The 23,658-nt window shown below is 36.4% G+C and overlaps 1 protein-coding gene across 6 annotated transcripts in view; it reads left to right on the plus strand.

Moving 5' to 3' along the window:
- LOC127847498 (E3 ubiquitin-protein ligase MARCHF8-like) overlaps positions 1-23,491 on the plus strand; it is a 68,459-nt gene extending 44,968 nt beyond the window's left edge. For all 6 annotated transcript variants that reach the window (XM_052379500.1, XM_052379503.1, XM_052379502.1 and 3 more), the window contains 2 exons: positions 13,169-13,438; positions 19,232-23,491. In XM_052379500.1, the coding sequence (XP_052235460.1) occupies positions 13,169-13,438; positions 19,232-19,651 (690 nt within the window). In that variant the 3' untranslated portion in view covers positions 19,652-23,491. The remainder of the gene's footprint in view (positions 1-13,168; positions 13,439-19,231) is intronic.
- Positions 23,492-23,658: the final 167 nt, after the last annotated feature.

A 23,658-nucleotide genomic window follows, 5' to 3' on the forward strand; every position in this document is an offset into this window, starting at 1 on the left:
AATTAATGAAGTGCAATGTTCTTAACTATCGCATATGCTGCTTTTTAATAACTAATGATTCATTGTTCCATTTGTGAATCATGACTGATCATGAATTGTTGAAATGATTGTCAATTGCTGAACAATCCATATATATTTCTGACCATTTTATAATTTTCTTAATATAAGTTATGAATTGATCTTAGAAGTCAAATGTATTACTTAATTAAATACATTTATAAATATAAAGAAATAATCTTTAAATTATCATAATATTCTCAGGCTTGTTGGTCTTAGGGATGTGTGGGTTGATGAGCAATTTCTCCTTTTATCACAATTATTTCTACCCTACCTGATAATTTTCTTCATATTCCATTTTAATTCAATTGACGTCTGCAACCTCTTTCAAATTGGGAAAGTCCAAAATGTGTTGTTTGGTAAAGGGTTAAGGAATTTTGATTCCTATGGGTCTTGTGAATCTGTTTCAAATCAAATGCGTAGATTTGATCTTCAGCATCTAAAAATATGTGAAAAAGAAAGAACGACAATATCTTTTGGAGAGATAAATGTACCTACGTTATAAGCAAAGGACCTGTGCAACAATTCCCAGGCTTTTTTGTCTGTTTAGTTAACACGGTAGTAACTTTTTCCATATATAAAAATGCTCATCCTTCCAACTTTAAGCTCCCAGTGGGACGAGGGATAGAAAGAGAAAGTTACATGCTTGAGTACATTTCAACCCATGCGCATTACACGTTTTTTCACAAAGAAAAAACAGTGGAGCGATGCAGGGCCATCATGGTCCTCTTGTTGCTTATTAAGGCAATGTGAAAAACATCAGAATTACTTTATTTAATAAGCCTGTGTTCATGACCGAAAATTTGATGTGAACAGAATTCATGTACACAGTTATGTTTACATCTTTTCTCTCCTGTCAAAATGTTGGCCCAAATTTCAGACTTCAATTTCAATCAAAACTGTCTTTTATGCACTTAAGATTTTTGCAAATGTATTTTTATAACTTAAGATATTTGCAAAAAATAAGTTCTTACTGGTGTTTTTACATTCTGTCAAGCCTGTGTGTAAACCCCTGTTAACCCTGTTGATCCTGCACCCTGGATGATGTGGTCTTACAAAGCTTCGTATGTTGTTACATAATCATTAGTGTTTTTAGTTGTACCTGTTTTTATTAATACGTCCAAGTCGAACATAAATGATGTATAATAAATTTCATACAGAAACTGAGCAAACAAAAATGAAGAACAAATATTTGTATTTAAATACGTAAACTTTATTAATTCGGCTTTTCCCCAGGCTGTTAAAGCACAGAGTTACCGTTAAACCTAGAAAATAAACCCAAACATCTAGAACATAAAACCCAAAACCTATAACTTAAACCTCAAAACCTAGAATATAAAACTCAAAACCTAGAACATGAAACCAGAGCTCCAGATAAGGTTTTGTGAAATTCTTAAATTACTACCAGTTTTTCAAAAAGAATTCTTAACTCTGAAATTTTATTCTTAACGTTACTACTAAGTTTTGGAAAATAATTCTTATTTTTTCTAAATGACCTAAAAATAAATAATAATGGTTATTTTCATGCAAAAAAATCAAAATAAACATACTAGCAACTTTATTAATACGAGTTCAACAGTGTCTTTTCAGTATTATACAATTTTATTTTTCAAATACCTTCATATGCCCATACTGTGCTTAGATGGCATGCCTTAGATGAATTTTTACATATTTCACAATTAAAACGGGTCTCCCCTTCAATCTTTTCAACGATTAGCTACGGGACTTGTCCCTTCCACTCGTTCAATGTTTTTTTGTGTGTTTAAGTTTGGACCCGTCGTGTCTCGCTTTTTTGTTTAGCTTTTCCGACTGTGTCACCAACTGAACATACAACATCGTATAAGATCTTTTCTATAACGTCTTTCTAAACATTTAACTTCGGCTCACTTTGCGTACAATATGTTAAAAGCGTGTTTTTGCACGCTTTGCAGTTTTTTAAGACGCTCTGGGCGCCGCCATTGTTTTTTGACAGATAGTCTGTATACGCCGCTTTTGTTGGAAAAAATGCGCTTTGTTAAACAAACCCGATAACCATTCTATATAAGCACCGCAAAGATCTTTAATACACGAAAAGAACTCAATAAAAATTGATACGAACCGATGTAAAAATAATATTCGTAACTTGATTTTGTAATTCTTAATGGTACGACAAGATTTTAAAATAAATGCGTAACGGACTTGAAAATAATTCGTAATTACGAAAATACGACCCTTATCTGGAGCTCTGTGAAACCCAAAACCTAGAACATAAACCCCAAATATAATTGATCAGTATAAAAGTTTAAATATGAGCAACATGCACTTAGTAACCGTCTGTTTCATAATCAAGATAAATCCGGTTTTGACACAAAAGGGTGTAGATTACACAGTGTTCTTAACTGACACATGACATTGCTCTAAAACGTGAGTGCAGTTCAGCTGTATCGACTGCGTTGACTTCGTGTTGGTAGAATAGTAATGATTAGCGCTAATTGTTAACAACTTTATTACTCATTGTGTGTATTGTGTTTTTCAATGTTGTAGCAGATTATACAGCCTCCACGCAGCGGATCCAGTTCAAAGACAATAAACGAAATTAAAAGATGATGATGTGTGATCAACACCTGACTTATATATATTCTCCGCATTGATTACAAATTAATACAGAACATATTGATTTGTGTTTGGTAGTTTGCGTTTAACTACAATACAGGTGTGAAAATAGCTTGTGCTTCGTTTATGGGCTATTAATCTTTTTAATCATTGACAGCGTTGACAAGTTTTACAATACATGTTTCAAATCATTGTTACTTGTAGCAATTGAAAACGTAACAGGTAAAGAGATATTAGTATTATTAGCTATCATGACGATTAGTTCCATCCAAACGTAGGGTAATTGTTTACAGAAATTCACTTTTATTTTTGCGTGATTTTCAGGAAATCACCGGGAAGCACTTTTTCGAATGACTGAGTATGACACAATAAAACATTGCTTTGTATCCTATTGCATTCAATCTAATTTAAACTCACTTGTCCATTGGTTGTTACAATTAAATCTGAACTTTGCCCTATGAAACCGCTGTCCCATTATGCACTGTTAATTTTACACTCCCGAAAAATGGCGTATGTTTGTGTTTATGAAATTTTTAAACACATTTATCGGGACTTGGACCCCGTCATCCGCGTTATATTGGAGTTAGTGTATTAATTTAAATTTGCTAAATTCATTGAAATTATTAAGTGACATTTCAGACAAATTATTGTACTTAAATTATCAAATATTTACGATGCAAAACTCTGGAAACTCTATTGAAAACTGACCAAATAGTTTGCGAACACTAATTTTAACCAATAATCTTCGCACCTTTTCTAATTTGTGCCGATAAAGGTAAGATTGATATGAGTTTGGCCATGATAATAAATGAATAAGACCAATAATTATTGGCAATTGGCTTCACTGTTTCAAACACTCGTTTACGTTTATTCGGTCCCACTAATCCGCTTATCATAATAATTATACACCTAATGGGGGCCAATTACTGAACACCTGATAACAAAAGACTAGTATATTGACATGTGACAAACAGGCCCCACCTCCTGCAAGTGACTCCCAAGTGTCCTCCCTCCTTCTCCACTACGATTTATCGCATCCGTTTTATATTTCGAACATGTTTTACAAACAAATCGGATATTGACTGAAGCATTTTTAATTTTTTTTGCAAAGTCAGGAATTGGCGAATTTAAGTGCTGACGAAAACATCATTTTTATAAAAATGACAACATTTTGTGCTGCGAAAATAAATGGTCTCACAGTACTTCAAATTTGACAAACCGATTGTTCAATTGAAAATTTCTCCAATATGTGAAAACAAAATGCCTGTTTGCTCTAGATAAGGAACAACCATTCAATATTTGAGAATGACATTTCATCTTGTCAATTTGTTTTTCTCCAAGATTTCTTGCTTTGAAAGTGCAAATGAATATTGTCAACATCATGCTTTGTAAAATGTGCTTGTAAGGCTGACCTTAAAAAATTGTTTGTTTGGAGTTACCCGACCCAGATTTCTGAAGGTGGGTAGGTAGGTAGGTTTTTTTTTTTTGTTTTTTTTTGCTATATGGTATTAAATGATACAAATATGATAAACCCTATAGGGTATTTGGTGTATTTAAGGACATGTTGTTCATAATTAAAAGGCAAACCGACTTCTATGAAAATTTATTTTTCATGTTTAACACTGTCAGATGTACATGTACATATTGTCACTTTTTCTTTGGAAGTCTTTTAACAGTCTCTTTTCCCAGAGCCTTGCATGGGTTGCAAATTGGGAACACCACACGGTAAGCTGCAACGTCCTCCTCATCACGTGCTGTGTTTTCACTTGTGCCACAATGAAAACACAAGTCTTTATTGATGGCCAAGTGTGAAGAGTAGTACGTCTTCTCAATGGGGGACCTACAGCCCAGTTGAAGGCTAACAAATATCTTCCCTTGCAGTGAATCACCTACAAATAAATTGTTCAATAAAAGTTAAAAAGTTATATTAGTTTGTTGTCTTTAATGCTTTTCTTAATAATACTTTGAAAGTAAAAATATTAGAATTTCAGACTGTTGTCTTGTATGCATTAATTTATAATATATAGAAAATGTAAGCATATGTAGGTAGAATTTCAGCAGAGCTGGTGAGATACAACAATGCTTGACACTCATTGTTTGCACATAACCCTGCATTACAATTTTCCAGCCAGAAATTACTTTGTATTAATATTACTAGATAAAAAAGGTTAAATATTCAATGTTTAAAAAATTCAATATACATGTGTAACTGTTATACCATCAGGTGTTATGACTGAACCACAGCTGTATGTGTATTTCTCAAGCAGGCATTTCAGGCACCTTTCCTCCCTTGTCGTGAGGGCCTTTTTGCTATACATGTAGATACACTGCGGCTTGTCACACTCGAAGCATGAAACAGTGCTGCGTACATTCTGCACCACAAGCTCTGTATTGGGACAACCCTAAAAACAAAATGTTATATTTAAGGCAGTCATTTAGTATGAAGAAGTTTTAAATCGATTCACAACGTTATTTAATGTAGCATAAATATTAGAAATAAATATGAAAGTTAAAATCTTTTATATTTATCAATTTCTGACAGCATAAATTTCTTGTATGAAATTTGTGCAAATAATTAAATTTCCCGATTTGTGATCTCTGACACGTCTTAATTTTTTCTGGGTAACTTTTTGAAGTTTGTGATAAAAGCAAACCTGGAGCTCCTCCGCTGTTTTAGCTACAGTCATGATGTTCCCAGATGGCATGTCAGCTTCGGTTGTCTCACAGCCGAGAACATCAACAAGTGGTTTGTAGTGCTCCTTGTCTGGCTTCAGCATAGGATCAGGGAGGAAGGAGGGAACTTCCCCAGACTGGGCTCGAACAGCAGTGCAGCAATTACGGTTGTCACACTTTCGAACCTGAGAGAACATATTTAAAATTTTATAAATGAATACTTAATTTATTATATTGGTGCCTAAAAGCTTGCCTAGTTTTTTGTGGCTATGGTATAAGGCGCTGGCTCATCTATTCAATCAATATTAAGAACACATTTTCTAAATTTCAAGAAAATTGTTATACAATTAAAACCGTCTTTAGATATCTTACTTGGTATATTTAACTTAATACAGGAAACTGTTTTATAGTACTCTTTTTTTTATTCTATCAAACAATTTGTTTTATGATGGTTAGTGAGTAATAGTCAAGCATGCAGTGCATCAATTAAAAGCCGGCTATATGAAGGGAACAAGTGTGAAGAGTGTTACAGAAAGTACAATGAACACTGTATTATGTGAATTGGGAATAAGACATCAATTTGGGAATAAATTGTGTTTTATCAAAAGTGCATAATATGCAGTTTTATATGTTGCATTTATCTTGTTTTACAAATTATAATTAAAACATATACTTGCATATATAATAGCATCATTTAAATTGATTTTACTTAAAAACTGGATTTTTTATTCATTAAAAAAAAAATCCTCATGAAATGAAACTGTGTCCATGCCGCGCATGGACACGGTTTAAAAATACACTTTAAATGAAACAAATTCAATCACTGTTAATGAAAAAGTCATGGAAAATTTCTTATTAAGCTTAAATTATAGATAATATATTACAAAAATATATGTAGGTCATGAAATGAATAGTTTTGATTGAGAAAATCACCAACCTGATGTCCATTCCCAGTTTGATGTCTTATTCTCAATTCACATAATACAGTGTTAATGGCAGAAAGAGTATAAAGGTTAATTCCTACACTTTCACAAATATTTATTGAAAGACACAGAAGGGACAATACATACACAGTCCAGCAGTTACTAGCTTGGAATAAAACCACCACCTTAGTTTTCAACAATTGTGTAATTAATTTGGCAAACTAATAGTATATATGATACCAGGGCCCTCAATCCATTTTAGGGGAAGCAGGTCGCTACCCATAGCAGGGGGAATTTTCACGGCGTTTCCCTTTTTGGGGGATTTTTTACTTACTATCTAATTATTACATTTGTACATGTTTGCACTATATTCATTGCTTATTTCATAATTAGTATGTTTGACAAGATTAAATTAAAATAGAATTGAGATATAATAATCATGAGACATCTATCAATAAAAAAAGAAAAAAAAAGATTATTTTTTTTTTTTTATGGGGAATTTTTCCCCAAAAAAAGGGGAAAAAAGTATACTTTTTAGGGGGGGAATGCGGCCGAATTTCGGCCGTGGATTTGACAGATTGAGGGCCCTGGATACTGACAATTTCAATTACATGCAGGTCTCATTTCCAGATGTATTTGATAAAAGATTCATTTTGTAAAACAACTATTGACTTGTATACAGAAGTACTTAAATTTTAATTAATATATATAATTTGTATACATATTCAACTAGAAATTGAGTCCTGCATGAAAATTAAAATCCCTGTTAGCAAATCTGAGCTACTGCACATGTTTATGGGTAACCTTTGAATTATGGAAGAATAAGATACACACAATGAATAATTTTAATACATTACCATCATATATATGACTGAAATGGAAGACTAGTACAATAAATTTTGTTTTCATATTCAACAGATAAAAAAAAAGGATAATTGAGCTGCGTCAAACAAAAACAGTAATTAATATAGCCATTCACATGTGTGTATGATGCCACTCAAGTATATTGGGTACCTTTTAGCAAAATAAATTACCTTGACATTTAGTAAATGTATTTTTGGACATAATATCAAGAATGCTCTTAACTCTTCAAATTTATATCTGTAACTACACCTTTGGAAAAATTACTTTTAAGTGCATTAAGGGAAATGATACTGTAAAAAAATGTATTAACAATGAATTAAAATTAATACCTGGAAAATGTAGTTCCTTTCCCTGCAGTGAAGCGCCATGAACTGGTGGTACTGAGCCAGCTTCTTCAGATCATTCTTTGTATACTTTCCGATCATCAACTCTGGGTCCACGTATTGCCTGATTTGGGATTCAAACCTTTGATGTCTTCAGCAGCTGCAGGAACACCAGTCTCAAAGTGTTTTTCCTTCAACAGCACCAATTTGGTGCGATCATTCAACAAGGACATCATTGATTGTAATGACTTGGTCCATTCATCCTGCAGCTTTACTTCTTTTGCGGACTTTTTCCTGATGTCAACCATAGAACTACAGCTTCTCAACATTTGTTCAAAGTCAGATGGCATTTTGTCGCGGTGTAGTGCTACATTCTGATACGCCAAGTTCAATAAACTCATAATCCGCTCGGCTGGGTTGGCCCAAGAGTGCCCAGGGGCTGTTCTAGCTGCAATCAGTATGTCAAGGTCAAGAGTCTTGAAAAGAATTATTAAGGAAAGCTTCACTGCACCATAGGTAGTACGGTGGTCTGGACCTCCGTCTGTGCACATGAACAGGTATGGTTTGGGGCTGATACCTTGTGGAGACTGCAGGATGTCGCGTAACTCAACTGCATGGCGAAACGGCGAAGATGGCTCGAATATGGAATCCTTTAAGGTCACATGAACCTGGCCGCGATAGAAACTCTCATCACATTGCTCAGGGATATCGACAACAAGACAAACAGATGGAGTTAAAGAGCCTTTAGAACTGATGTCATGGTCCAATGACCCCAGAGCTGAGCTGACTGGTACCAGTGTTTTTTTACCACGAACACCACTTAACAAGGCCATACCTGGCTCCCCAAAATCAAGTTTGGATTTATCATCAAGGCAAACAAAGCTGGTCAGGTCTCTGTTCATGACTGCATATTGTTTCATATACTTGAAAATAGCAGCACAGTAATGTTCATCAATATGGGCTGTAGCAGTTGTCTTAGTTGAATCTTGTGCTGCAAGTTTATTCTTCCTTTGTACAGTTTGGCGGTGTTTATGTAGGCATTTTTAGGAACAAAAGCAAACAAAACAGTGCTCTCACTTGGAATTGCAGTTCCCTGCGGACATTCTTTGGCAGTTTGTTCAATCAGATCACGAACTGATATGTACTCGCTGAAATGTTCAATATTATGCCTGCGTTCATCTGCAGCTGTGATTGACTCTATCTCTTTTTCTAACTGATCAAAGAATACACTGAATGTTTCATCAGGTCTTCCTTTATTCAGTGACCTTAAATCTACGAGCATCTCTGGATCATCATTCAGTATGGCATGTTGAAATCTGTTGTCAAGGGGCACATTTTGATTGACGGATGCATCGAGTGATAATTCCGAGTATATTGCTCTTAACACATGCGGTTTTATGGCAGCAATGTTCCCATACATTAAGCTGAACTCCCTTTTCATTTCACGTGTATGATATTCCCCGATTTTACTTTCCAGTTTTTTGTGTATACGGGCTGCAGATGACATCATCTCAGACGGGGACCTTTCATGAAGAACTCTCCAGACAAACACTGTTTGTGTCAAGCTAGCTCCTGGACAGTACGTCAGACTGTCAATCTCAAATGATAAAGCCATATCTTTGATGTATCTGTGTCTCTGGACGTGGTCTTTGAAAGGCTCATTAATATGAATAGTCTCATCAAAGTATATTGGGGTATATTCTTCAGTTTCCTTTAAAACCTGGTCAAGTAGAGTGTAACATGGTTTAATCGGCCCATTGCATGCATACAATGTCTGGACTACAGCATGATCACCGAACTGCCTGACTGGTTGTGACAGGGATTGTCTATACTTTTGCTTGTCATTTTGAGTTTCCAAATAGGACGCATAGGAATCCACAGCTTCTGCCAAACTTTCTAAATCAGTTTTAAGTGTTCCCCAAGACTGAGCGAATCCTGCTGTGGTCAGTCGTAACATAAGAGCTGAATGGCGTTTCAGTTGGGAAGAACTCAACTGCGGGGCAGCCTTGCGCTTCTTCTTGTAATTGTTGTACCCAGTGTACTCTGCGAAATTGAAATAAAAGACAACAGTTGCCTATCTGACAGGTTGACAACCGTTTCTATTTATTTGCATACTATTAAAAGGTGTATGCGTATCTGATCACTGTGTCACAAAATTAATATAATACTTTTCATGATCTGACATTGAAACTTTTTGTTTGACTTTTCTGTTTAATATCTTTAAAAAAACAAAACAAATTTGTCATCTATGAAATCAACTGACATCAATATTTTAAGAACCAATAATCATTCCTATTCTTTTAAATGTAGTTTTTATTATTTCTTTAATATTATTTTTGTTTATTTTCAAAAAGGTAACTCTTTAATATTTAATACATGCTGTATAGTATTCAATCCATTTTATTAACCAAAAAAAAAGTGAAACATTGTCCATTATATCAAATAATTTCTTTAAGTTCAATGGTCTGACATGTCAGATGTGCATACAAACCTCTTTGGAATGGCTATGCCCGCTTTCTCTAGCTTGTGATGACTACCATCTATGTACGATAGACAATCGACAATTATCCCAAGATGTCTCTTTTCGTCTTCCTCCGACATGGTCTTGGGGAAACTAGCTTCAACGGCAGTGAATTGATCGACAACAGTATTGTACATTTGATCTTTTTATGTCCCCCACTATAGTAGTGGGGGACATATTGTTTTTGCCCTGTCTGTTGGTTGGTTATTCTGTTGGTTGGTTGGTTGGTTGGTCTGTTTGCGCCAACTTTAATATTTTGCAATAACTTTTGCTATATTGAATATAGCAACTTGATATTTGGCATGCATGTGTATCTCATGGAGCTGCACATTTTGAGTGGTGAAAGGTCAAGGTCATCCTTCAAGGTCAGAGGTCAAATATATGTGGCCAAAATCGCTCATTTTATGAATACTTTTGCAATATTGAAGATAGCAACTTGATATTAGGCATGCATGTGTATCTCATGGATCTGCACATTTTGAGTGGTGAAAGGTCAAGGTCATCCTTCAAGGTCAGAGGTCAAATATATGTGGCCCAAATCGCTTATTTTAGGAATACTTTTGCAATATTGAAGATAGCAACTTGATATTTGGCATGCATGTGTATCTCATGGAGCTGCACATTTTGAGTTGTGAAAGGTCAAGGTCATCCTTCAAGGTCAAATATATGGGTAAAATTGCTCATGTAATGTCACTTCTGTAATATTAAAGCTAGCTATTTTATATTTGAAATGCATGTGTATCTCATGGAGCTGCACATTTTGAGTGGTGAAGGGTCAAGGTCAAGGTCATCCTTCAAGGTCAAACGTCATATAGGGGGACATTGTGTTTCACAAACACATCTTGTTCTACAAATAGAAATACAAGTTTTCCATTTCATACTGACATTTATATAATACTTTGATATCATTAGAAATTTTACTGTACCATACAGTGGTGAAATTTGACGAGATAACTGCTTGAAGTATTGAATAATTGATGACTAGGTTAACTGTCCAATCAGATCTTTTTAGCCATGTGCGAGTCGTGTATCTACTCACAAAACTAATTTAAACATGTTCCATGCTTGTATGGTCAAAAACAGTTGTTGAAGCCAAAATGTCAGCCGTATTAATATGTATCCTGTTATTTTTTCAGTGAACTGGTCTGTTTATTCACAGAGGTAACCCAATGCAGGTATTATCCATGTCAGAAAAACACTGTCAATTTGGTGTAACATAAGTCATTATTGAATGATCAAGTGGTAGACTAATTAAATATTCATAATAATACAAGACATGTATCAGAACTAATAGATCATAAATACATGTAATAAACTTAAAGAGTTTATTAAAACACAAAGAATTCAAAGATTTCCTGGTAAAATGTCAATTACAAACCTGTGAAGCGATCCTTATCCACAGAAAAGTTTGGATGGCAAACGTTTTTTCTGACTCATCAGAATGACAAATGCATTTTGTTCAACTGTAGAAGTGGATGGTTGTTCAATTTCATTGTTTGCAAGGTTGATGAAAACATATTTTAGTGTTTTATCAAAGTCTGTCAGAACAGAGATTTGATTGTGCACACCAGGTCGGTACTGTTCCACAACCGAAGCCGACGGTCTCGACAAAATTGACATTGTAGTCAATTTCTCAAAATTATCTGAACAATTTTTTGGAATCTCATTGTCTACTGTTGAAATTTTAAAAACATCGCCAAGTTATCTGATTGGAAAATTTTCTAATTAAATTTGATACAACTAGTTTTTTAGTATCTCTGCTTTGCAAATTGACAGAAACGCAGAAAGTTATTTCATCGTCTTCCAAAAATGACTTCGACGAGGCCATGTTTCAACAACCGTGTAGAAATTGACGATAAAATACGAAGCGCACCTAAATCAAGCGTTTTAGGATCAAAGATAAATGAGCAGAAAGAAAAAAACGAGCAAACCGAAATAAGATCGATGGCCAGTTTTTCGTGAATGAAAAAAAAAAAGACTCATGGAAGGCTTAAAAAAAATTGAGTCGCAGGAATTTCAGTGAGTCGGTCGGGTAACTCCAAACAAACAATTTATTAAAGTCAGCCCAAGGGTTTATTCTTTTCTAAGACGAGTCACATTATTTTCTGTGTGATTGGGTAAAGATGATAAAGTAGGAACTGTGGTCTCCCAACTGAAGAATTGAATCACTAGTCCTCGTTTAATGAGACCTTGCTGTTTTTACATTCACTGAGTTTGTGTTTTAATGGGAATCTTGAAATGTTAAGCCTTGTGGATATGACTTTTCTCAGCATATTTCTGAATGTGTTATCAGCTTATACACTAATTGTACTGAGTCTCCTGTAAGTTGGACATTCCCAAAAGTGTCATTATTTATCTTGTCTTTCAACAAGATTAATTTGGTAAATGTAATAATGAAGCTCAGAAAAAACAAATTGAATTAAAAATGGATATTTTCACCTTTCTCAATTGCTGTCAAGGCCCGAGAGCAAGTGAGCTTGAGATTGGGGCTAGAAGGTTCAGCAGGTTTGAAGGGGCTGTTACTCCTTAGTCAATGGGATTCTAACTATTGCGTGTAGTTATGTCATGATTAGCAGGCAATGAATGTTTCCAGTTTCCTGTGTTATAGTGGTTAGACACTTTAAAGTTTACACATCATGATACTTTTTGTATTGAATGAAGACATGGAAATTTACACCTTGAGAATTAAAGACTTTCTTTAAAAGTAAAAAACACATTTATTAAAGCAAAACAGTTAAACCTTAAAATCTTTTTTCTACGTCTCAAATAGCATAGGTAGCTAGCTTCCATGTAAATGCTACAGTGAAACCTCCCTTTTAAGACCACTTTTGGGACTTTTGAAAAGTGGTCTTAATAGCGAGGTGTTCTTAATGCTGACTTTTCATTAATTTTGTGGAAAGATAATATAAATGGTAAATATTCACTGACCTTTAATCTTTTTGCAGGCAATAGTACACAAATCAAGCAAAACATTGTACAAAGACATTTCTCATCTGGCAACAGTTTTTTAGCTTAAAAAGGAGAGTTTCTCATAATGAGCAATTTTTATTGTGAGTGCCAATTTTTCAATGGTTAATGCGGATAAAAAAACTAATCCAACTGACACAAAAATAAATATATTGAAAATTATAAAACAAAAGGAGAACCACTTTAATGAACATTTTTTGTCACAACGTTTTCGGATATCAGCTGCATACAAATATTTTAATTCACAGGAGACTTTGCACCCGAACTCACCAACGCCAATGCCAACAGAGCGCTGTGACTCTTCGCTGTCCAACATGGACGCATGTCGGATCTGCCAGTGTGACAGCTGTGAGATCCTAAAGGACTCCCCTTTGGTGGCACCCTGCCTCTGCTCTGGCAGCCTGAAGTTCGTACATCAGGCCTGCCTACAAAAGTGGATCAAGAGCTCTGACAAACTTTCCTGTGAGCTCTGCCACTTTGAGTACCAGATGACGAAGAAAACAAAACCATTCCGAGAGGTGTGTACATACTTCTTTCACATTCAACATTTGTTTTAAGGTCCATTGAAAAATATGACTGTCAATGGGTCAGGCAGTTTTCCTTAAATATCTATTTGGAAACCTTGTCAAAAATTAGTTTTTTAGCTCGACTATTTTATATGAAATATATATAGTGGAGCTACCCTAGTAACCCTACTCACCTTGGCATCGGCGTGAGCGTGCACGTGAATGTTAAAGTTTGCGTACCACTTGTCCCTTGACATATTGCTTTTATATTTTGCATACTTCTTTACCAACATGACCCGAATCTATTAACAAGAGCAGACAACTGTATCAAGCATTTTGTAAGAATTATGGCCATTTTTTCGCTTAGAATATGCATATTGTTGATAAATCTATGTTAAAGTTTGCGTACCACCTCAAATATTTTCCACTTAGAAAATTGAAAATTTTGTTAAGTTTTGTGTTTAGGTCCACTTTATTCCTAAAGTATCAAAGCGATTGCTTTCATACTTGCAAAACTTACTAAATATAATAAGGGGACTGTGCAGGCAAAGTTATGTTACTCTGACTGGCATTTTGACAGAATTATGGCCCCTTTTATACTTAGATAATTGAACTTTTGGTTAAGTTTTGTGTTTTGGTCAATTTGACTCCTAAAGTATTGTAGCTTTTGCTTTCAGACTTGGAACACTCGCTAACTATTATAAGGGGACAGTACAGGAAAAGTTGCATAACTCTTGTTGGCATTTTAACGGAATTATGGCCATTTTTTGACTTAGTTACTTTTAATATTTTGTTAAATTTTGTGTTTACATCCACTTTATTTCTAAAGTATCGAGGCTATTGCTTTCAAACTGCAAATACTTTCTTATTATCATAAGGGTACTGTGCCTGGCAAGTTGAATTTGACCTTGACCTTTGAATGACCTTGACTCTCAAGGTCAAATTAATAAATTTTGCTTAAATTGCCATAACTTCTTTATTTATGATCAGATTTGATTGATACTTTGACAAAAGAACACTTACCTGATATACCACAATGGACCCAAACCATCCCTCACGCACCACCACAGAATCCCGCCTCCCCCCCAAAAAATAATATTTTGTTTTCCTTTTTTTTCATATTTTTGAAAGATAATTAATAAATGACCCCACCCCTACATTATACCCCGCTCTCCACCCCCCCCACCCCCACCCAAAAAGAATTTTTAGCTCCACTGGGCAGAGGCCAGCGGAGCTTATGTCATGGTCCTGTGTCTGTCGTGCGTGCGTGCGTGTGTTAACTTTTCCTTAAAACATCTTCTTCTCCTAAACTACTGGTTAAATAATGATGAAATTTCTCAGGAATGTTCCTGGGGTGAACTTCTTTCAAATTTGTTCAAATTATGCCCCTGGGGTCAAATTTGACCCTGCCCCGGGGGTCACAAAAATGTAAATTTGCTTATATAAGGCCTATTTTGTGAAAACTTTCAAAATCTTCTCTTCCATAACCATCATTGGGCCTAGGGCTATCAAATTTGGAATGTAGAGACATCTAATAGTCCTCTACCAAATTTCTTCAAATTATGCCCCTGGGGACAAATTTGATCCGACCCCGGGGGTCACAAAATTGAACATATGCTTATATAAGGCCTATTTTGTGAAAACTTTCAAAATCTTCTCTTCCATAACCATTGGGCCTAGGTCTATCAAATTTGGTATGTAGAGACATCTAATAGTCCTCTACCAAATTTCTTCAAATTATGCCCCTGGGGTCAACTTTGACCCTGCCCCGGGGGTAACAAAATGAACATATGCTTATATAAGGCCTATTTTGTGAAAACTTTCAAAATCTTCTCGTCCATAACCATTGGGCCTAGGGCTATCAAATTTGGTATGAAGAGACAACTAATAGTCCTCTACCAAATTTGTTTAAATAATGCCCCTGGGTTCAAATATGACCCTGCCCCAGGGGTCACAAAATTAAACATATGCTTATAAAAGGCCAATTTTGTGAAAAACTTTCAAAATCTTTTCGTCCATAACCATTGGGCCTAGGGCTATCAAATTTGGTATGTAGAGACATCTAATAGTCCTCTACCAAATTTCTTCAAATTATGCCCCTGGGGTCAACTTTGACCCTGCCCCGGGGGTAACAAAATGAACATATGCTTATATAAGGCCTTTTTTGTGAAAACTTTCAAAATTTTCTTGTCCATAACCATTGGGCCTAGGTCTATCAAATTTGGTATGTAGAGACATCTAATAGTCCTCTACCAAATTTTTTCAAATTATGCCCCTGGGAGTCAAATTTGACCCTGCCCCGGGGGTCACAAAATGAACATATGCTTATATAAAGCCTATTTTGTGAAAACTTTCAAAATCCTATCGTCCATAACCATTGGGCCTATGGCTATCAAATTTGGTATGTAGAGGCATCTAATAGTCCTCTACCAAATTTCTTCAAATTATGCCCCTGGGGTCAAATTTGACCCTGCCCCGGGGGTCACAAAATTGAACATATGCTTATATAAGGCCTATTTTGTGAAAACTTTAAAAATCTCTTGTCCATAAACATTGGCCCTAAGGCTACCAAATTTGGTATGTAGTGAAATCTTATAGTTCTCTACCAAGTTTGTTCAAATTATGCCCCTGGGGTCAAATTAGACCCTGCCCCGGGGGATCACAAAATTGAACATGTGCTTATATAAGGCCTATTTTGTGAAAACTTCAAAAGTCTTCTGTCCATAACCATCCAGCCTAGGGCTATCAAATTTGGTATGTAGTGACATCTTATAGTCCTCTACCAAATTTGTTCAAATTTTATCCCTGGGGTCAAATATGAACCTGCCCCTGGGGTCACAAAATTGAACATATGCTTATATAATGTGTGAAAAATTTTCTTGTCCATAACCATAATGCCTAGGGCTACACAATTTGGTATGTAGTGACATTGTATAGTCCTCCACTTAGTTTGTTCAAATTATGCCCCAGGAGTCAAATTTGACCCTGCCCTGGGGGCCACAAAATCAATTATATGCTTATATAGTGCCTATTTTGTGAAAACTTTAAAATCTACTTGTCCTTAACCATAAGGCATAGAGCTACCAAATTTGGTATGTAGTGACATCTAATAGTTCTCTACTAAGTTTGTTCAAAGTATGCCCGGGGGGTCAATAAACTGAGCATACGCTTATATGGGGCCTATGTTGTGAAAACTTTAAAAATCTTTTTGTCCATAACCATTGGGCCTAGGGCTACCAAATTTGGTATGTAGTGACATCTAATAAACCTCTACCAAATTTGTTCAAATAATGCCTCTGGGGTCAACTTTGACCCTGCCCTGGGGGGTCACAAAATTGAATAAACGCTTATAAAGCGCCTATTTTGTGAAATCTTTAAAAATCCTCTTGTTGAAAACCATTCAGGCTATGGCTACCAAATTTGGTATGCAGTAACATCTTATAGTCTTCTACCAAGTTTGTTCAAATTATGCCCTTTGGGTCAAATTTGAGCCTGACCCACAGGTCACAAAATTGAACATTATATTCGCTTATATCTTGCTTATTTTGTGAAAACTTTAAAAATATTCTTATCCTTAACTCTAAGACCTAGGGCTACCATATTTTGTATGTACATGTAGTGAGATATAGTAGTCCTCTACAAAGTTTGCTCAAATTATGCCCCTGGGGTTAAATTTGACCAAGCCCAGGGGGTCACAAAAGTGTACATGTGCTTTAATAGGGCCTATATTTAAGTATTTGCACATGCAGAGAATATTTGTTTCAGCCTTTTTTCAGCAGTGGAGCGATACAGGGCCATCCTGGCCCTCTTGTGTGTTTTTTTTAAACATGGTTAAAAAAAACACAAATATTTGTTTATTTCATTTTTGAAGGACCGTCCAACCATCCCACGCAAGCTATTGCTATCAAACTTGAAATAAAATCGTATTAGTTTGTTTTATGTCTTTACAAATGTTCAATAGATTCTGGAAAATAAACCTGAACTCAGAAGTATCTATAAAGTACAACTTCTTTAAAACAAAAGGGGTATATTTGAGGCACTCTGTCCAGAAAAGGGTATATTTGAGTCATGCTGTCTGGAAAGGGTTATATTTGAGTTACTCTGTCTGGAAAGGGGTATATTTGAGTCACTCTGTCTGGAAAGGGGTTTATTTGAGTCACTCTGTCTGGAAATAGGTATATTTGAGTCACTCTGTCTGGAAAGGGGTATATTTGAGTCACTCTGTCTGGAAAGGGGTAAATTTGAGGCACTCTGTCTGGAAAGGGGTATGTGTGAGTCGGTCTGTCTGGAAAGGGGTATATTTTTCACTCTGTCTGGAAAGGGGTAAATTTGAGGCACTCTGTCTGGAAAGGGGTATGTGTGAGTCGGTCTGTCTGGAAAGGGGTATATTTTTCACTCTGTCTGGAAAGGGGTATATTTGAGGCACTCTGTCTTGAAAGGGGTAAATTTGAGGCACTCTGTCTGGAAAGGGGTAAATTTGAGGCACTCTGTCTGGAAAGGGGTATATTTGAGGCACTCTGTCTGGAAAGGGGTAAATTTGAGGCACTCTGTCTGGAAAGGGGTAAATTTGAGGCACTCTGTCTGGAAAGGGGTAAATTTGAGGCACTCTGTCTGGAAAGGGGTTTATTTGAGTCACTCTGTCTGGAAATAGGTATATTTGAGTCACTCTGTCTGGAAAGGGGTATATTTGAGTCACTCTGTCTGGAAAGGGGTAAATTTGAGGCACTCTGTCTGGAAAGGGGTATGTGTGAGTCGGTCTGTCTGGAAAGGGGTATATTTGAGTCACTCTGTCTGGAAAGGGGTAAATTTGAGGCACTCTGTCTGGAAAGGGGTATGTGTGAGTCGGTCTGTCTGGAAAGGGGTATATTTTTCACTCTGTCTGGAAAGGGGTAAATTTGAGGCACTCTGTCTGGAAAGGGGTAAATTTGAGGCACTCTGTCTGGAAAGGGGTATATTTGAGGCACTCTGTCTGGAAAGGGGTAAATTTGAGGCACTCTGTCCGGAAAGGGGTAAATTTGAGGCACTCTGTCTGGAAAGGGGTAAATTTGAGGCACTCTGTCTGGAAAGGGGTATATTTGAGGCACTCTGTCTGGAAAGGGGTAAATTTGAGGCACTCTGTCTGGAAAGGGGTAAATTTGAGGCACTCTGTCTGGAAAGGGGTTAATTTGAGGCACTCTGTCTGGAAAGGGGTGTATTTGAGGCACTCTGTCTGGAAAGAGGTATTTGAGGCACTCTGTCTGGAAAGGGGTAAATTTGAGGCACTCTGTCTGGAAAGGGGTAAATTTGAGGCACTCTGTCTGGAAAGGGGTGTTTTTGAGGCACTCTGTCTGGAAAGGGGTAAATTTGAGGTACTCTGTCTGGAAAGGGGTAAATTTGAGGCACTCTGTCTGGAAAGGGGTAAATTTGAGGCACTCTTTCTGGAAAGGGGTGTATTTGAGGCACTCTGCCTGGAAAGGGGTAAATTTGAGGCTCTCTGTTTGGAAAGGGGTAAATTTGAGGCACTCTGTCTGGAAAGGGGTCAATTTGAGGCACTCTGTCTGGAATGGGATGTATTTGAGGCAATCTGTCTCCTAGGCCTGTCTGCCTGCATTATAAGTTTTGTAGCAAACTACTTCCACATGCTTCAAGCAATAAGATGGGAATATGAAAATTTGTGCAATATTTCCATGCTATGAAATTAATAAATTTCAACACACTTTTCCTCTCCATGGATAAATTATTCCTGAGTTATGCACCTACCTTTGTGACAAATCTCTAGTTTTGAAGCCTGATGTGTTTAGTTTCATGTCAGTGTTGGCGTTTCAGTGGGAGAAGCTGGAGATGACCCCCCAGGAGCGTCGTAAGGTCGTGTGCAGCGTGACGTTTCATGTGATAGCCATCACGTGCGTGGTGTGGTCTCTGTACGTGCTCATAGACCGCACCACAGAGGAGGTGGAGGCGGGCTCCCTGCTCTGGCCCTTCTGGACCAAACTGATTGTGGTGGCCATCGGCTTCACAGGTGGGGTGGTCTTCATGTACGTGCAGTGCAAGATGTACCTGAGCCTGTGCAAGAAGTGGCGCATGTACAACAAGGTGATCCTGATCAGCTCTGTGTCGGAGGGCCACCGCTGGAGGACCAACCATGAGGGCGTGCTCAAGATACATCAAAAACAGGCCATCATGGAGGAGGGCAGACAGACAAACTTTGACGTGTTCACTATTGTGCAGGAGACAGAAAATGTTTGATGATGTGTTATGGTTGCGACTGCAACCACGCTTACTATTTGTTGATCTTACTACAGTCTAAGGGCAAGTCCACAAACCATGACTTGACACAAGGTGTGGTAAACTGAACCCTTTCTGGACCAAATCCCATTTAACTTGCCAGTGAACTACAAATTAATACTTACCGGTAATGTGAATATTAAAAAATACATATGAGGGCCAGTTTTCTGGAAATTATGCCTAGACCTTGTGTACCTTTATTGACTTTTTCTAGAGCTTACCAACTTTTGCAGAGACAGTTACTAAGTTTTTCACACTCCCTTAAACCTCCAAATGGATTGTCAGACTTATTAAATTGTCATTTCGAGTTTAAATCTTGTCAGACATCTGGCAAATCTGTAAATAATCCTGATACCTTTAAATTATCCTATGCTTGTCAGAGAGTCTGACATTTGCAAATTGCATTCTGAATGTTTGTTATAGTTGTCTGACTGACAGGCAGTTGGAGTCTAAAAGTCACGTGCTTTTGTTGTGATAAAAGACTTGAAATTCTAAACATGAGTAATTTTTTTAAATATTGTATTGTGTCCTGGTGTTTAGTTGTAAGTCGTTAAATTTTATGACTGATTGATGCAGGATATCATTACAAACTTTGTTTTAAAAGAATGGGGATTTTTAATTGAAGTTTTAATTTGGAAATTGTGTTGACATTTTAATATTGCTTGGTCATTTAGTGCATAATTTAACTACTTTGCATCACACATTACAGGGTCTTCTTTCAACAAAATGAAATGTGCTATGCCGTTGTTTTTTGTTGCAAGAAAAATGGTACGTTTTAATGCTGGTTGTTTGCTGACAAATGGTAATTGCTCTGATCTGTGATAAACTAGACTGTATACAATTATCGTACATGCATAATTTCAGCAGTGTAATGACTGATGGTTTTATTTTGTATTCTTTACCTCCAGTTATGTACAGGTCTGTTTGTGTCTGGATAGAATTGTTTGAATGCAACTCAGTCGGTTTTGATTGCCTGAGGTGAAATGTGTAAACTCCATAAATTGTATAATGAAAATCGTATACTTGAATCAAGGACATTAGAATCTGTTTGTTTTTTAAAGTTATAATGTTAAATATAGTGTACACATTCATAAACTACAATAAGTACACCTGTCATAAATTGATTTTCAAATGTGCTTAAATATAGGTCAATATATTGCAAATTTACTGTAAATGTTTATCCCGCATTATGCATGTAGAATGAAGTCACTGAAAGTGTGTTGAAGAACTTAGTTGTCAATCATGAAACTATTATGTCCGATATAGAAATGTTTGGAGGTACAATAGATTAATTCATAACTTTTACTGTGCTCATTATTTTATTTGCAGCTTCTTATTGAATTAACATTATTATTTTAAGAACTTGTGCATGTTATTTGCTTATAATTTTTGTTGCATGTACTTAGTATAGAACATAGAAAGTAAATTTGCATTTTATGACGGTTTACCTGCTTAACACATAAATGTTTAATATATGGCATGAACACAAATTATTATTTATAGTGAATGTATTTAACATTCACATCTTTTTAGCTCACCTGAGCACAACGTGCTCATGGTGTGCTTTTGTGATCGCCTTTTGTACGTCGTCCGTCGTGCGTTGTCCGTCGTGCTTTGTCCGTTGTGCGACGTCAACATTTGCCTTGTTCACTCTCTAGAGGCCACATTTATTATCCAATCTTCATGAAATTTGGTCAGAAGATTGGTTTCAATGATATCTTGGATGAGTTCGAAAATGGTTCATTTGCTTGAAAAACATGGCTGCCAAGGGGCGGGGCATTTTTCCTTATATGGCTATATATGGCTATAGTAAAATCTTGTTAACACTCTAGAGGCCACATTCATTGTCTGATCTTCATGAAACTTGGTCAGAAGATTCATCCAATAATATCTTGGACGAGTTCGAAAATGATGCTGGTTGGTTGAAAAACATGGCCGCCAGGGGGCGGGGCATTTTTCCTAATATGGCTATAGTAAAACGTTGTTAACACTCTAGAGGCCACATTTATTTTCCGATCTTCATGAAACTTGCTCAGAAGATTTGTCTTACTGATATCTTTGATGAGTTCATAATGGTAACCTTTGCTTGAAAAACATGGCTGCCAAGGGGCGGGATATTTTTCCTTATATGGCTATATATGGCTATAGTAAAATCTTGTTAACACTCTTGAGGCCACATTTATTGTCCAATCTTAATGAAACTTGGTCAGAAGATTCATCCCAATAATATCTTGGACGAGTTCGAAAATGATGCCGGTTGGTTGAAAAACATGGCCACAAGGGGGCGGAGCATTTTTCCTTATATGGCTATAGTAAAACCTTGTTAACACTCTAGAGGCCACATTTATTGTCCAATCTTGATGAAATATGGTCAGAAGATTTGTCTTAATGATATCTTGGATGAGTTCGAAAATGATTACGTTTGCTTGAATAACATGGCCGCCAAGGGTCGGGGCATTTTTCCTTATATGGCTATATAAGGCTTTTGTAAAATCTTGTTAACACTCTAGAGGCCACATTTATAGTCCGATCTCCATGAAACTCGGTCAGAAGATTCATCCCAATAATATCTTGAACGAGTTCAAAAATGATGCCGGTTGGTTGAACAACATGGCCACCACAGGGGCGGGGCTATTTTCCTTATATGAGAATAGTAAAATCTAAATTTTGTTAACACTCTAGAGGTCACATTTATTTTCCGATCATCATGAAACTTGGTCAGAAGATTTGTCCCAATTATAATTTGGATGAGTTCGAAAATGGTTTTGGTTGCTTTAAAAACATGGCCACCAGGGGCGGGTCATTTTTCCTTATATGGCTATAGTAAAACCTTGTTAACACTCTAGGGGCCACATTTATTGTCCAATCTTCATGAAATTTGGTCAGAAGATTGGTCTCAATGATATCTTGGATGAGTTCGAAAATAATTATGTTTGCTTGAAAAAAAAATGGCTTCCAAGGGGCGGGGCATTTTTCCTTATATGGCTATAGTAAAATCTTGTTAACACTCTAGAGGCCACATTTACTGTCCGATCTTCATGAAACTTAGTCAGAAGATTGATCCCGATAATATCATGAATGAGTTAAAAAATGATGCTGGTTGGTTGAAAAACATGGCTGCCAGGGGGCGGGGCATTTTTCCTTATATGGCTATAGTAAAACCTTGTTAACACTCTAGAGGCCACATTTGTTTTCCGATCTTCGTGAAACTTGGTCAGAAGATTAGTCCCAATAATATCTTGTTATCTCAGGTGAGCGACTTTGGGCCTTTCAGGCCCTCTTGTTTCATTGTGTCAGTGGTTGTTGAGTTCTGCTGTGATATTTTGAGTAATTTTGTGTTTAAATATTCTTAAAGCTTTTATAATTGTCTCAATTTCCTATCATAAATGGTGCTTTAACATATTCAAAATAATAAATAGGCTATATAATATTTTTTTATTTTCACCACTTCTTATGAACACACAGGTTATGTGTGTTGTTTTTTATTACAAATTTATCAACAATACATTGAGAAGAGTTGATAATGCAAGGAAATTGCTCTTATATAGACACCAATATCCAGACATGTGTGTTGCTTGTTATAGTTGATAATTTCTCCATAACTACAAGGAAAATATTTTCCTTTGTGAGTATTGTAGTATTGATTGTAATTTCCATGACAACCCAGTATATTAATGAGTGCATTGCTGCAAAACAAGTTCTGAGAAATTGTGGTAAATTATACATTTATGCCAATGAATTTGAACTCCGTATTGATGAAACATAAAGGAAGGGAAATTGGATCTATAAAACATTCAGTAAGATTATTAGCCGGATTTTTTTCGAAAAAATCTCGGCTTATAGATTGATGTTGTCGGGCGGGCGGGGGGGGCGGGGGGGCGGGCGGGCGGGCGGGCGGGCGGCGTGCTCGAAAATGTTAAAGTTCTTATTTCATGGTATAACTTTGGTATGCTTGGACCTAGAGTCTT

The sequence above is a fragment of the Dreissena polymorpha genome, chromosome 10, assembly GCF_020536995.1.
Source record: "Dreissena polymorpha isolate Duluth1 chromosome 10, UMN_Dpol_1.0, whole genome shotgun sequence".
Taxonomy (NCBI): domain Eukaryota; kingdom Metazoa; phylum Mollusca; class Bivalvia; order Myida; family Dreissenidae; genus Dreissena; species Dreissena polymorpha.